Genomic DNA, 12,093 nt, shown 5'->3' with positions numbered 1-12,093 from the left:
ACCAGTATTGTAATTATTCGCCAGCCTAAACAAACAAAATGCTACCTGGATTCTGGAAAGCACGCACAGGCTGCACAGCTCCCTGTCTAATCACTTAAAATAAGATGAGCAGAAAAATCATTTAAACAGGGAAATTGTGCTATTTGATCATTAACATCATTTTCTTGCCTAGCCTCCTCATAGAATTTTGTAAGTGAAGATGCTGGTTGAAGATCAATTAAGGTGAAAGCATTTAAAGAAAATCACAACATGATTTAATCCCAAGGGTCATATATTACATAGTGTATTGCAATGAGCCCTGTTTATAATTGACAATTCACTGGAGATAATTTTACAGAATTACATTATTTGAACCCATATGGAAATCAAAAGCTTATACCAGAAATGAGGCACTCAATCTGCCGGTAACCACTCGAACATATACAAGGATATACAGTTATTGCACCTAATAATCAATCAAACGCTCTTGAGCAAGTCACCTCACCCGAAACAGAAGTACCTCCATCACAACATTTGGAGGATGATTGGAGTGGTCCCTCGCTGAGTAATACTTGATTTCTTTCCTATTATTTTTGGAACCAGTAGTTTTCTGAGTAGTTGTAAAGGCAGTATAAACATGGCAACAAGGCAATAACATTTATAAGCAATTAGAAAGCTTCGAGAAGAAAATCTATGAACAAGATGAGACAGTAATACACCAATATTATCAATCTGCTTGCAACAAAATCAATTGAGGCATGCAACTGTATCCCAAATAGAAAATTTCCCAACCCCAAGAACCACCCCCCCGCGCACGCGCCTAAGAATCAAGCCTTCACCAAATTCTCCCTACCACATGGACAATATAAAAATTCAGTCAAGAAGCATCACTCTATCAAATAATGCAATTGGCATATCATCAAACAATACTCAAAGCCAGTATACTGACACGGTGACACCCACATCATTCCAGGAAATTCTATTCCCATGCCAAGCTAGAACATCCAATAAGAATACTTGCATATTCCCAGTTCATGTACTGTCAGTCTACCAAATTTAAGCATACTTTGTGATTGAACAAACGCATGACCATCTAAGAGAGACATAACAAATGAATGGTCAATCCATGCATGTGGTAAACGTCCATGATCATATTATTGTTAGATCGTATTTAGAAGTCCTGAAGAACCAAAAAAATTCAATAACTATTACAATTGTGTTATAATTCATTTAAAATTAATTTTTATGCTCAGTATTATATTACCATATTGCTTGAGTGTGTGTGTCAGAGAGAGAGAGAGAGATGAATATAGAAGCAATTGGTTCAGCTAGTAACAAAACAGTTGATGTTAAGTCCATTTATAAAAAATAAAAAAAAAACACAGTTGTGTTAAGACTTCATCAAGTTGACCCTGAAATGTTCGAAACAATATTTTAAATGCTAAAAATAATTTAGTTTCAATAATAAACACATGATACATAACGATATCAATGATACTTGCAAATAATTTGTCCAAGTCATTTTGTTTATTTGTATATGCAACAGTAAATTAAGGTAGGACCCTGTCAACGTTGATGCGTATCCAGAGCATAGAATGAGAGTGAAGCAAGATCAAGTGCAAGGTTTTCAAAATATCATATAATCCAGAGTGTCTATCTACAATTGTACAAATGTGTATATGAATTTAGGCTATTTTTTGCTAAGGTTTGATCTATTCATGGTTACTAAGTTAAAAACCATTCTAAATAAACAACTAATTGTAGTAACATTTTTTTGGTTTTTCCTAATTTTATTTTTTAATTATAAATATTTGCATATCTACAATCCTTCTTCTTGTTCTTCTGTTCCTCTCTTTTTCTCATTCTTCTCCTTGGTAAAGGAGGTCAAAACTAAATTTTAAATTGTAATAACTCAATTAATTTTAATTGTTGATTTATGGATTTTTGTTGTGGAATCTTGATTTCTTAATAGAATGTGGATCTAGTTGGATATCATCAACATATTCAGAGCTTTTTTATTATTCAACTATTTTATTTTTTCATTCCACTATTTCTATTTGGGGATTATTCTAGACTAAATACAGCTGAACAAGCGTCACTTGCATGTTAAAGACAAGTGGTCAGAAATTTCTAACTGCAGGGGATATTTTGATTTCATTAAATGTTTCAAAATTATCCATTTCTAAGTCTTTCTGGGAAAGTTCCAAAATTCCTTTTGTTAATTAGTTTTACTATTGCCATCAAGATGCAGATTTTGGGAAGTTGAAGGTGCTGGTCAGCAGTCCTGCGAAACTTTTGACAAGCCATCTCAAGACTGCCATACAGTCATGCACTTAAGAAGGTGATTTGACTGCATAAATATCGTAAAGGTGACACCCGATTTTAAAAGGAAAAAAGTAGAAGGTGATACCAGATTTTATTTTCTTTTCTACAGAAGTTGCATGCAATAAACTTCTGGAGTATGAAAGAGCGAAAAACAGCATCCTTTGGTTAACCACATCATCAAAACCGATCCACACAGTTCGGTCCCTGAAACTCCAATTAATATCACAACAATACACATATTCCTGGTCACTTCCTCACATCACATACATTCTGGTCCCCCAGATCCACATAACATACACTACAGTCCCTCAGACCCTCATCACTACCATCATTGACATTCCGATACCTCGAACCCATATCAGGAACCCACATTGCAATTATCATACAAACAAGAAATCAGCATGCCACAATTACCAGAACACAAATGACCATACAGAACAAGATCTCTTGGTGAACAAATTTGATTCACAACTAATTTGCGTATTGGGCGTCCCCAAACACAAGCCTACAGCATAACCAACAAAATTCCAGATTTTCACAACTCGTGCTAACGAATATTTTTTTTTTTTTTATAAGTAACTCGTGCTAACGATTTAAGAGTCCATTCTGACGTACCAACTTAAACCTTACATTTTATCCATGTTCCAGCACAATCACACACTTACTCCATGCCACCTCATGATGTGGTATTTCATGTGATCACGATACACTTGCACCAACTACCTCATGCTCGATTTACTAACAAACATTACTCACACACTCACCATCATCATATCGTGTCCCTACACCCTTACCATTTTAATTGAAAACACTAGCAAACCAAGCTATTTCATAATTAACATTCAATATTCCACCCAATATCACTATCATGGCTGTCGTAATAGAGATGCGGCCTGAGTCCACTACTCCGACCAGTCACCGGAGTCATAAACTCCGGTGAAATCCTCTGCTACTTTTCTTGGCGCTCCTCTTTCCTCTCTTGTGTTTTGCTTTCAGTGGTTTTTTATTGTTTCCTTGTTCTCATTTGGCTGCTTTCATGAGAGCCCTCGATGGCCAGAAGCTGTCGTTTTTGGAGGTCGCAAGCCTCCCTCGTCTAGATCTACAAGGAGAGGTGGAGTGTGTACCTTCATTCAGAGGGCATGTGTTTAGAGTGGACAATCACAGCACTTCCACTCGCGAATTGATGCTTAAGTCTTGCCTTGTTGGGAGATTTGACAGTGATGTGGGGTCGTTGGAGGAGATTGAAGAGTGGGCTACGAAGACATGGAGGATCTCATTTGGGGTTAGGGTTTCTTCTCTGGCTGATGGTCTTCTGCTGTTCCGATTCCCGTCGATTAAGGAGGCACAGAAGGTTCTTGATAGGGGAAAGAAAGCATGGGGAGATGTGCAGCTGTTCAGACCTATGGTGTTACAGGGTTGGGTGTTTTGGGTTGAGAAAGAAGACTAATCACTGGAGAGTCATCGTGTACGGCATTTATGGTGTCAGAAGCTGTTTGTTGCAATTGGGGATTTATGTGGAGGATTTTGGGATGTTGAGGCGTATGAAATGAGCGACACAGAGAGGATTGTTATTACTGTGGCTGAAGGCGGCAAGATCCCGAAGTCCATCATCGTGGAGGACAGGTGGTTGGCCTTCAGAATTTTATTAAAAGAAGAAATCGCTCCCTTCCCTTGTGCTTGTTTCCAAGTCCTGCGCCGGAAGTGAAGGTTTGAGGCCACCTGTGGTGTCAGAAAGAAGGAAGCGACCGTCTCACAGGCCTGGGACTGGGTCTAGGAGTGTGCCAGAGGTTCAGAAGATGGATGTGCAGGACCGCCGAACTCAAGGACAGGGACGCGTGAAGCTGAACACGCCAAAGGCGTGTGGGATTGGGAGGGACGTTAGCGGGGCACGTGGTTGGCGGACAGCTCCCTCCCGTTGCAAGTGGATGACAGCTGCTTCTACATGTGAAGAGGCACGTGAGAGTAGGGGATATTCGAGTTCTACATCTGATGGGCCTGGTGAGATTGGGCCTAGACAGCGTGGGCCTAAGCAGATTGGTTCGTGGGTTGACAGAGTTTCAAAAAGTTGGGTCGGGTGTGATAAGCCCAAGTCATTTGGGCCAACCTCGTATCCTCGACCTGCACATGCCAAGTCCAAACACAAACACATAAAAGATATGGTGGTGAGTTGGGGCCCAAACAAGTGCTTAACTGTTTCTATCAATGGATTGCAGCCCAACTTCTGTTAAGGCGCCCAGTAAACTTTCTCAAGGCCCTATCCATGATTTGGCACAGCTGAAGTCGGACTTAAGGTATTGGTTGCGATTAGAGGAGTAGTGGGCAAAGGTGAGTGTGAACAAGGAGAAGGGTGCTGGTTTGATATCGAAGAAGTTTCGGCACGGTGAGTGCGGTCAGAACTTGCTCTCTGGTAACAAATTTGGACTGCTTCAGTCGGGATCTCTATGTGATGTTGAGGATGGTAGTTGTTCATCCATCAAGGAAGATTGTCAATCTTCGTTTAAATCGCATCAGTCCGATAAAAGATGGACTAGAAAAGACAAGCAAAAATGGGTCGCCCGCAAGGTTATTCATTCTGATCCTGGTATGTACCCTTCTTCCTTTTCTCGGAGCTTTCTTTCTGCTCTTTCTTCTTCTACTACTCCTTCTTGTGGGGTATTGAGGAGCGAGGTGGGGGAGGATTTTGATGGGAAGTCGTTGATGTCTCGGATGTTATCGGCAGTGGTGGAGGTGGACTCCGTAGATGAGGTGATTGATACGGATTTTACTGGGTATGGGGCTTTTGGGCTGTCAGAAAGGGATGAGACAGGTCAATTTGCTTGTTGATGCGGGTATTGATTGGAACTGTGTAGAGCATAATGAGTTTTGCTCTGATTTCTCCGCTTCCATTCAGTATGGTACGTCTGGGGATGATATAGGTGGGCTGGCCGAGCCTCATCTGGGTAGAGAGGAAGGAATAAGTCTGTGTTTACCCAAAGGTGATGTTCTGGAGACACCTCAAAACGGTTTTTTTGCCATAAAAGATGACAGTTTGCATTGGCAAGGACATCCGTATTACGCTTAGTGACGAATCAACTACTTCGTTGGTCCAGGAATTGCAGAAGCACAGGTTTTTGTCTGATGAAGTGCTAACCAATGATCCGGATTCTTACCTTGATGTACAGGAAAGTGGGGTGGACAGTGTAGTTGACTGGATGTTCTGTGTTGATGAGGTGGAGGAGCCCGAGGGAGGTGATGTTGATGGGAGCAGGGCTGAGCAGTGCAGGTCTCTTGACATGATCTTGTGGGCGGAGGAGGGTCACCCAAATCTGGGGATGGTTGATCCACTAGCAGTTGTGAGACCGGAGGATATGGACAGTGATATTGTAAGGCAGGATTGTGGTGATATTGGCAAGGAATGGGTCATGGCAAATATCGGGGTCACTAGCGAACTGTTGGGTGTCTCTTGTAAGGGCAATCGGAACCAGGCCTTATCGATTCTTCATGCTACGGCGGAGGGGAGATGAAAAAGATCTCTAGAAGGGGGAGTAGAAGGAAAAAGAATCCACCCTCTTGGAGAGGGGAGAGGGAGCTGAGAAATCTTTGTTCAAACGTGAACTATGAAAGGATGATGAGGGGGGAGGAAAGGGGCAGTGCTAAGGGGGGAAGGACGGGTAAGTGAGAGGTGGGTGCTATTTCCTCATGAAGCTACGAATTTATCTTGGAATGTCCGTGGTCTCAATGACCCGGGCAAGAGGAAGGTGGTGAAGTTGGCAATGAGAAAATGGGGGGTCCATTTGGTGTGCCTTCAAGAAACGAAGATTGATGCAATGACCGATAGAGTGGTTAAGAGCCTTTGGGGAAGTAGGTTCGTTGAGTGAGAGGTTCTGGATTCTTTAGGGGCCTCTGGAGGCATTCTTCTCAGGTGGGATAGGAGATGGATGGCGAGGGTGGATATTTAGAGGGCATTTCTCTCTTTCTTGTGCTTTTGCGATGGAGGACGATGGCTTTTCTTGGGCTTTTTCTGACGTGTATGGGCCGGTGGATGATTGTGAGAGGCTCGCGCTGTGGGAGGAGCTTAGTGTGGTGAAGGGCCTGTGGTCTCTTCCATGGTGTGTGGTCGGGGATTTCAATGTGGTTAGGTCCCCGTCGGAGAGATCTATAGGTGGTCAATGGACTCCGGCTATGATGCAATTTTCGGAGTTTATTGATGGACATGAGCTTATTGACCTTCCATTGGAGGGAGCTACTTTTACATGGTCCAGCGGTAGGGAGGTGCCTACTCTTTCCCGCCTGGATAGATTCTTGATTTATGGGAAGTGGAAGGAGAAGTTTCCGGATGCAGTTCAGGCTGGTTTGGCTACGGTGACGTCGAACCACATTCCTTTGGTTTTGGATTGTGGAGGATTGAGACCTCATTGTACTCCATTCAGATTTGAGAACATGTGGCTTAGAGCGGTTCATTTTCAAGGGAAAGTGCGGTCTTGGTGGGAGGAGGACATGGTGGTGGGAACGTCGAGTTTTATTTTGTCAGGAAAGCTTCGATTCCTGAAGAACAAACTCAAAAGATGGAATAAGGAGGTGAACGGTAATCTAGAGTGGAGGAAGAATAGGGCCCTCGCTGACATTGCTGAGATTGATAGATTGGAAGGGGGTGGGTGGTATTGTTGAGTCTCAACGTGATAGGAGAGATTGATAGATTGGAAGGGGTGGGTGGTATTGTTGAGTCTCAACGTGATAGGAGAGCAGCTTGTCAGACAGACATTGTTGAGATTGCGATCATGGAGGAAATTTCGTGGCGACAAAAATCTCGAGCTTTGTGGTTCAAAGAGGGAAACCGTAATACAAAGTTTTTTCATAGAACTGCCAATGCCCATTGAGGGGCAATCATATTGGGCGAATTTGTGTGGATGGAACAGTGTTGAGTACGGAGGAGGAGGTGCATAGGGTGGTCGTTTCTTTCTACCAGAGGCTCTACTCTGAGCCTTTACGCTGGAGGCCATGGCTTGAAGGCCTTCATTTTAACTTTATATCAACTGTGGATAGGGATGGGTTAGAGAGTTCTTTTACAAAAGAGGAGGTTTTGAAGGCTTTGAAGAGTTGTAATGGTGACAAAGCTCCAGGTCCGGATGGTTTCACAATGACGTTTTTATTAGAGAGCTGGGAAGTGGTTAGACAGGAGGTTATAGGCACTTTTCATGAGTTCCATTCTAATGGGAGGTTCGAAAAGTCGCTAAATGCATCTTTTATTGCTCTAATTCCTAAGAAGGGTGGTCTTCTAACGTTAAGGATTTTAGACCAATAAGTCTGATTGGGTGTATCTATAAGCTTATCGCTAAAGTCCTTGCGTTAAGATTGAGGGAGGTGTTGGACGGAGTCATCTTTAAATCTCAAAATGTGTTCATTGGGGGCTGACAGATCCTGGATTCCACTCTCATTGCCAGTGAATGTGTGGATTATAGGTTCAATAGCGGAATTCTGTGTAAGCTTGATATTGAGAAAGCCTATGATCATGTTTGCTGGAATTTTTTATTTTATCTGTTAGAGAGGATGGGTTTCGAAGAGAGATGGAGGAGATGGATCGACGCGTGTGTTTCCTCAGTCAGATTTTCTGTGTTGGTGAATGGGTCTCAATCCAGTTTTTTTTGGCAGTTCTTGAGGTTTGAGGCAAGGGGACCCACCCTCCCCATTCCTGTTCATTATTGTTATGGAGGTTCTTAATAGGTTGATGAGAAGAGCTATGGATTTTGGATTTATCCGGGGCTTCAGGATTGGTCCAGATTCAGTTCAGCAAATGGAGATCTCTCACCTGCTTTTCATGGATGACACTCTGGTTTTCTGTGACATAGATGTGTCCCAACTGAGATATTTGATATGCGTGCTGGTCTACTTTCAGACAGTCTCAGGATTGAAAGTCAACATGGGTAAGAGTGTGCTTGTTCATGTGGGAGAAGTTCAGGAGGTGGCTTCTCTTGCGGCGGTTATAGGATGCGGGACGAGCTCCTTCCTTATTTCTTACTTGGGCTTGCCGTTGGGTGATTCGTCAAGGAGTGTGGGAAGTTGGAACCCGGTGATAAAGCGTTTCGAGAGAAGGTTGGCTGGGTGGAAAAAGCAATATCTTTCGAAGGGAGGGAAAGTTACTTTGGTGAAGAGTACATTGTCCAATCTTCCAACTTATTTTCTTTCGCTTTTCCAGATCCCCTCCTCTATTGTCGGAAGACTTGAGATGCTTCAACGGAACTTCCTCTGGGGTGGACAGGGGGAGGAGTTTAAATTTCATCTTGTCCGGTGGGAGTAGGTGTGCAGGCCCTTTAAGTTGGGCGGTCTTGGGATTAGGAGATTGGCCCCTTTCAACAGAGCGCTCCTAGGCAAGTGGTTATGGAGATTCGGTAGCGAAAGACAGAGGTTATGGAGAGAGGTTGTTTCATGTCGTTTTGGAGAAGAGAGGGGGATGGTCATCTAGGCCGGTCAAATCTGCTGTCGGCGTGGGGGTGTGGAAATCCATTGGGAAAGGATGGGATGAGTTCTCTAAGCATATTAGATTCAGAGTTCGGGAAGGAAGGAACGTTCGGTTTTGGGAGGATATTTGGTGTGAGGATCACCCATTGTCTTGTTTGTTCCCGAGGTTGTTCAAGATTGTTGTTGATAGACATGCTGTGGTAGCTGACTGTTATCGACTCGATAGCGGTAGGTTGTCTTGGATGTGTAGTTCCAGCGATCCTTTCAGGATTGGGAGTTGGAAAAGTTAATTAAAAATTGTTAAGGTCTTATCAACAAACTGGGAATAAATTTTGCAAAATTTGAGATTGATTATACAGTTGCCACCCAGAGTTTAAGGACCTCAAAATTTCTTCCAATATGATATTTATTTAAAAAATTTATCCATTGGAATCTGATTGGATGTTGATTTCCTTCAATACCCAAAATTTGCTTTTACTATCACTAAAGACAATCACCACTGCATCTATTTAACAGTATAGTACCTAATCCACAAGCTCCAAAGTACACAAGTAAGAGATAACTATATATAATTCTATATTTCTATAAACCACTTCCCCTATTTAAAAATAAAATTTAAAAATAAAAAATCCCTAAATCTGTATACATAAATGAACACATATAGACATACATGGATATAGGAGAAGTGTATAGCTTCCCTTTGTACTGTTTAACTGTAGAGTGAATATATAGACAATCTCCTTCATTTTTAGCATATTATACAATCCATAAACAACACAACTACATAATTTATGTCACATATTGAGTTCAAATTCAGACAGTATGCTGACGGATTTTTTAACACACACGAAACATTTTCAATATTTAAAACGAGAAATTCTGTGTCTATCCCAAAAACCTTAATTAGGTACCTCATCAATCTGAACTCTATTAAAATAAACACCTAATATAATGTTTGTTTTTGGTAAGTAACACCTAATATAATGTCGTTCCTTCAATTCCATATTTCATTCCCCATAACATTTCTAATACACAACCTAAATTGTCTAGTTACATATATGTTCCAATGCAAGTTTATACTCTTATTATTGCATTCCAATTATACATATTCCACAGCTTAATAGCAATTCACACATTTTTTTTTGATAAGTAATAATAGCAATTCACACTTATATAATTATATGATGCAAAAGTTAATTAAAATTCACAACAAAGCTTGATACATAGCATCAACATACCATTGTTGTTATAACAAATGTCACAAGCCAACTGGCAAGCACTGCACAATTGAAGACCGATCTGGAACAACAAGAATCACATCGGACCAAACAATTGACCCACTTAGCCCCCCACACCTGTCCTTCCGAACCTCAATCTCCGCGCACATAATTTCCACCACTTTACTAGTCCCCTTACGTTCCCATACCACACACAACCTCCCTCCCAAATTGGCCATTGTTGCACCACATAAAAAAGTCGGCAAACCCTTCTCTACCCCTTTCAACTCCTTCCACTCATCCTCCTCCATATCATACCCTCTAATCTTCCCCAAATAATCATAACAATACAGCACTCCACCCACAACCGCAGCCCGCCCCCTCCACCCCATATCAAGCCCAGTTGGCACACCACTCCACTCTGCTGCCACCGCATCATAAACCACCCCACCCCTGTCAGCCATTGCATATATCTTATCATATATAACAGCACTAGCATGCATCCACTTATCCCTAATCTCAATCGGGCTCGGCACCGCCGCCCACAACCCCGTCATTGGATCAAAAAGCTCTGCCCAATTCATTGATCTTGCCCAATTATCCACCAAACACCCACCCATTACATATATTTTACCATTCACCTCCCCTGCTGCAGCAAATTCCCTTCCAACCCGCATTTTAGGCCCAACTTCCCATCTATTGAACCGGCAATCGAAAACCCAAACATTGTTGGATGGAATATCGTTAATTGACCCTCCAATTACGTAGATTTTGGGGCCTGATACCGCGAATGTAGCCCCAATAGGCTGGAAAGGGATGGAAGGGAGAAGCGAGAGAGTTCTAGCGTTTTTAGGGTTTGGAGGGTTAGGGTTTTGATCGAGGAGGTACCAGTTGAAGGAGGAGTTGGTGCGGACGTTGAGGAAGAGGAAGTGTTGGGCGCAGTTGAGGAGTGATCGGGTGGTGAAGAGGAGAGGGGAACGTATGGTGGACCTCCAGGATTTGGAGACGAGAGAGAGATAGGGGTGTTGGTAGCGAGGGACTCTTGCAATGCATTGGAGTGCGACGTCGTTCGGGAGGTTTGGGAGGAGGAGGGGCGTTGCTGATGGTGGGTTAGAGGTGCCAGGCGGTGGTTCTTCGGAGGTGGTGAAGGTTTGGCCGGTCATGGGGTTGAGTTTTGAACGGTGAAGTTGCCGGAGATGATATACACTGTTTAGTGTGTATGAATTGAACGGTGGTTGAGGTGCGTGTAGACTATCTTAACCGTGCAGTGGTCTGCGTGTGTGAGGTATATATGAAGTTCTGCTAATACCACCCACGTGTGTTATTTTTTAAGTTCTCCTAATACCACGTACCACCACGTTTGTTACAAGTAACTTACGTTACCAAATGACCAAATGATTCAGCAGTATAACCTTTTAAAATTTAGAGAGGTCGGGGTTCGATTGCTTCCCAAACAAAAAAAAAAAAAAAAAAACCTACATCTTGTCAACGTATATGTGCGAGGCAATAAGTAGATAAACAATAATTTGTCACTAAATTTAAAAAATCTATACATTTTAATATGCCTTTCTTACATCTATTCTAACAAATTACAAAAAGAAAAATGAAGTCTACCATATTAATTAATAAAAAATAAAAAATAAAAAATAAAAATAATCATAATAGTTAATGTAAAATTGTAAAATTGTTGCGATGAACTGAAAGTCTACATGTGACGGCCCTGATTTTTACGCCAGTGCGTTAGTGATGAATCGAAATAATGATCCGATAACGGATCCGAAATGCGAAAGCAAAAACAGAAAATAAGACTCTAAGAAGTCAAAGTGACCTTCCATGAGGTCGTGAAACTTAATGAGAACTAATGCGGAAGAAAAAGATCGAAAATATGACAAATAAGCCCCCAGGGGCAAAATAGTCATTTTACATAGAAATGACGTCCCTATAATGTAAATTATTATCGAGAGATGTCCATGACTTCCCGTGAAGTCACAGAACTCAAAAGAAAGTAGCGAAAGCGAATTACAAGAAAACCGGACAAAAATAGCCCCAAGGACAAAATGGTCATTTCTGAAAAAAATATTAATTCGGGTGCCACCGAGCACACCACTGGGAAGACAACGAAAAATTAATTAAGATG

At 42.0% G+C, this 12,093-nt stretch overlaps 2 protein-coding genes across 4 annotated transcripts; one reads left to right on the top strand and one right to left on the bottom strand.

The window, feature by feature from the left end:
- Positions 1 to 231: 231 nt before the first annotated feature.
- Positions 232 to 11,309, bottom strand: LOC132267272 (F-box/kelch-repeat protein SKIP6-like). 3 transcript variants are annotated; one of them, XM_059768393.1, is made up of 2 exons: positions 9,978 to 11,306; positions 232 to 589 (listed from the first exon to the last, which is right to left on the bottom strand). In XM_059768393.1, exon 1 carries the CDS (start codon positions 11,117 to 11,119, stop codon positions 9,998 to 10,000), a length of 1,122 nt encoding a protein of 373 aa, XP_059624376.1. In that variant the 5' UTR covers positions 11,120 to 11,306; the 3' UTR covers positions 232 to 589; positions 9,978 to 9,997. The 3 variants fall into 3 exon arrangements, with proteins under 3 accessions (XP_059624376.1, XP_059624377.1, XP_059624378.1); XM_059768394.1 differs by having other exon boundaries at positions 232 to 563; positions 9,978 to 11,303; XM_059768395.1 differs by lacking the exon at positions 232 to 589 and adding an exon at positions 596 to 828 and having other exon boundaries at positions 9,978 to 11,309.
- On the top strand, positions 6,274 to 8,578 carry LOC132266277 (uncharacterized). The gene is made up of 4 exons (XM_059767131.1): positions 6,274 to 6,941; positions 7,327 to 7,500; positions 7,826 to 7,918; positions 8,005 to 8,578. The coding sequence occupies exons 1-4, from the start codon at positions 6,274 to 6,276 to the stop codon at positions 8,576 to 8,578; spliced, it is 1,509 nt and encodes a 502-aa protein (XP_059623114.1).
- Positions 11,310 to 12,093: the final 784 nt, after the last annotated feature.

This window comes from Cornus florida, unplaced genomic scaffold (genome assembly GCF_030987335.1).
Source record: "Cornus florida cultivar Cherokee Brave unplaced genomic scaffold, ASM3098733v1 CherokeeBrave_3.0.0_Hap2_Chr07, whole genome shotgun sequence".
In the NCBI taxonomy this organism is placed as follows: Eukaryota; Viridiplantae; Streptophyta; class Magnoliopsida; order Cornales; family Cornaceae; genus Cornus; species Cornus florida.
The sequence above is the reverse complement of the archived record's forward strand: the minus strand, read 5'-3'. Positions and strand labels throughout refer to the sequence as shown.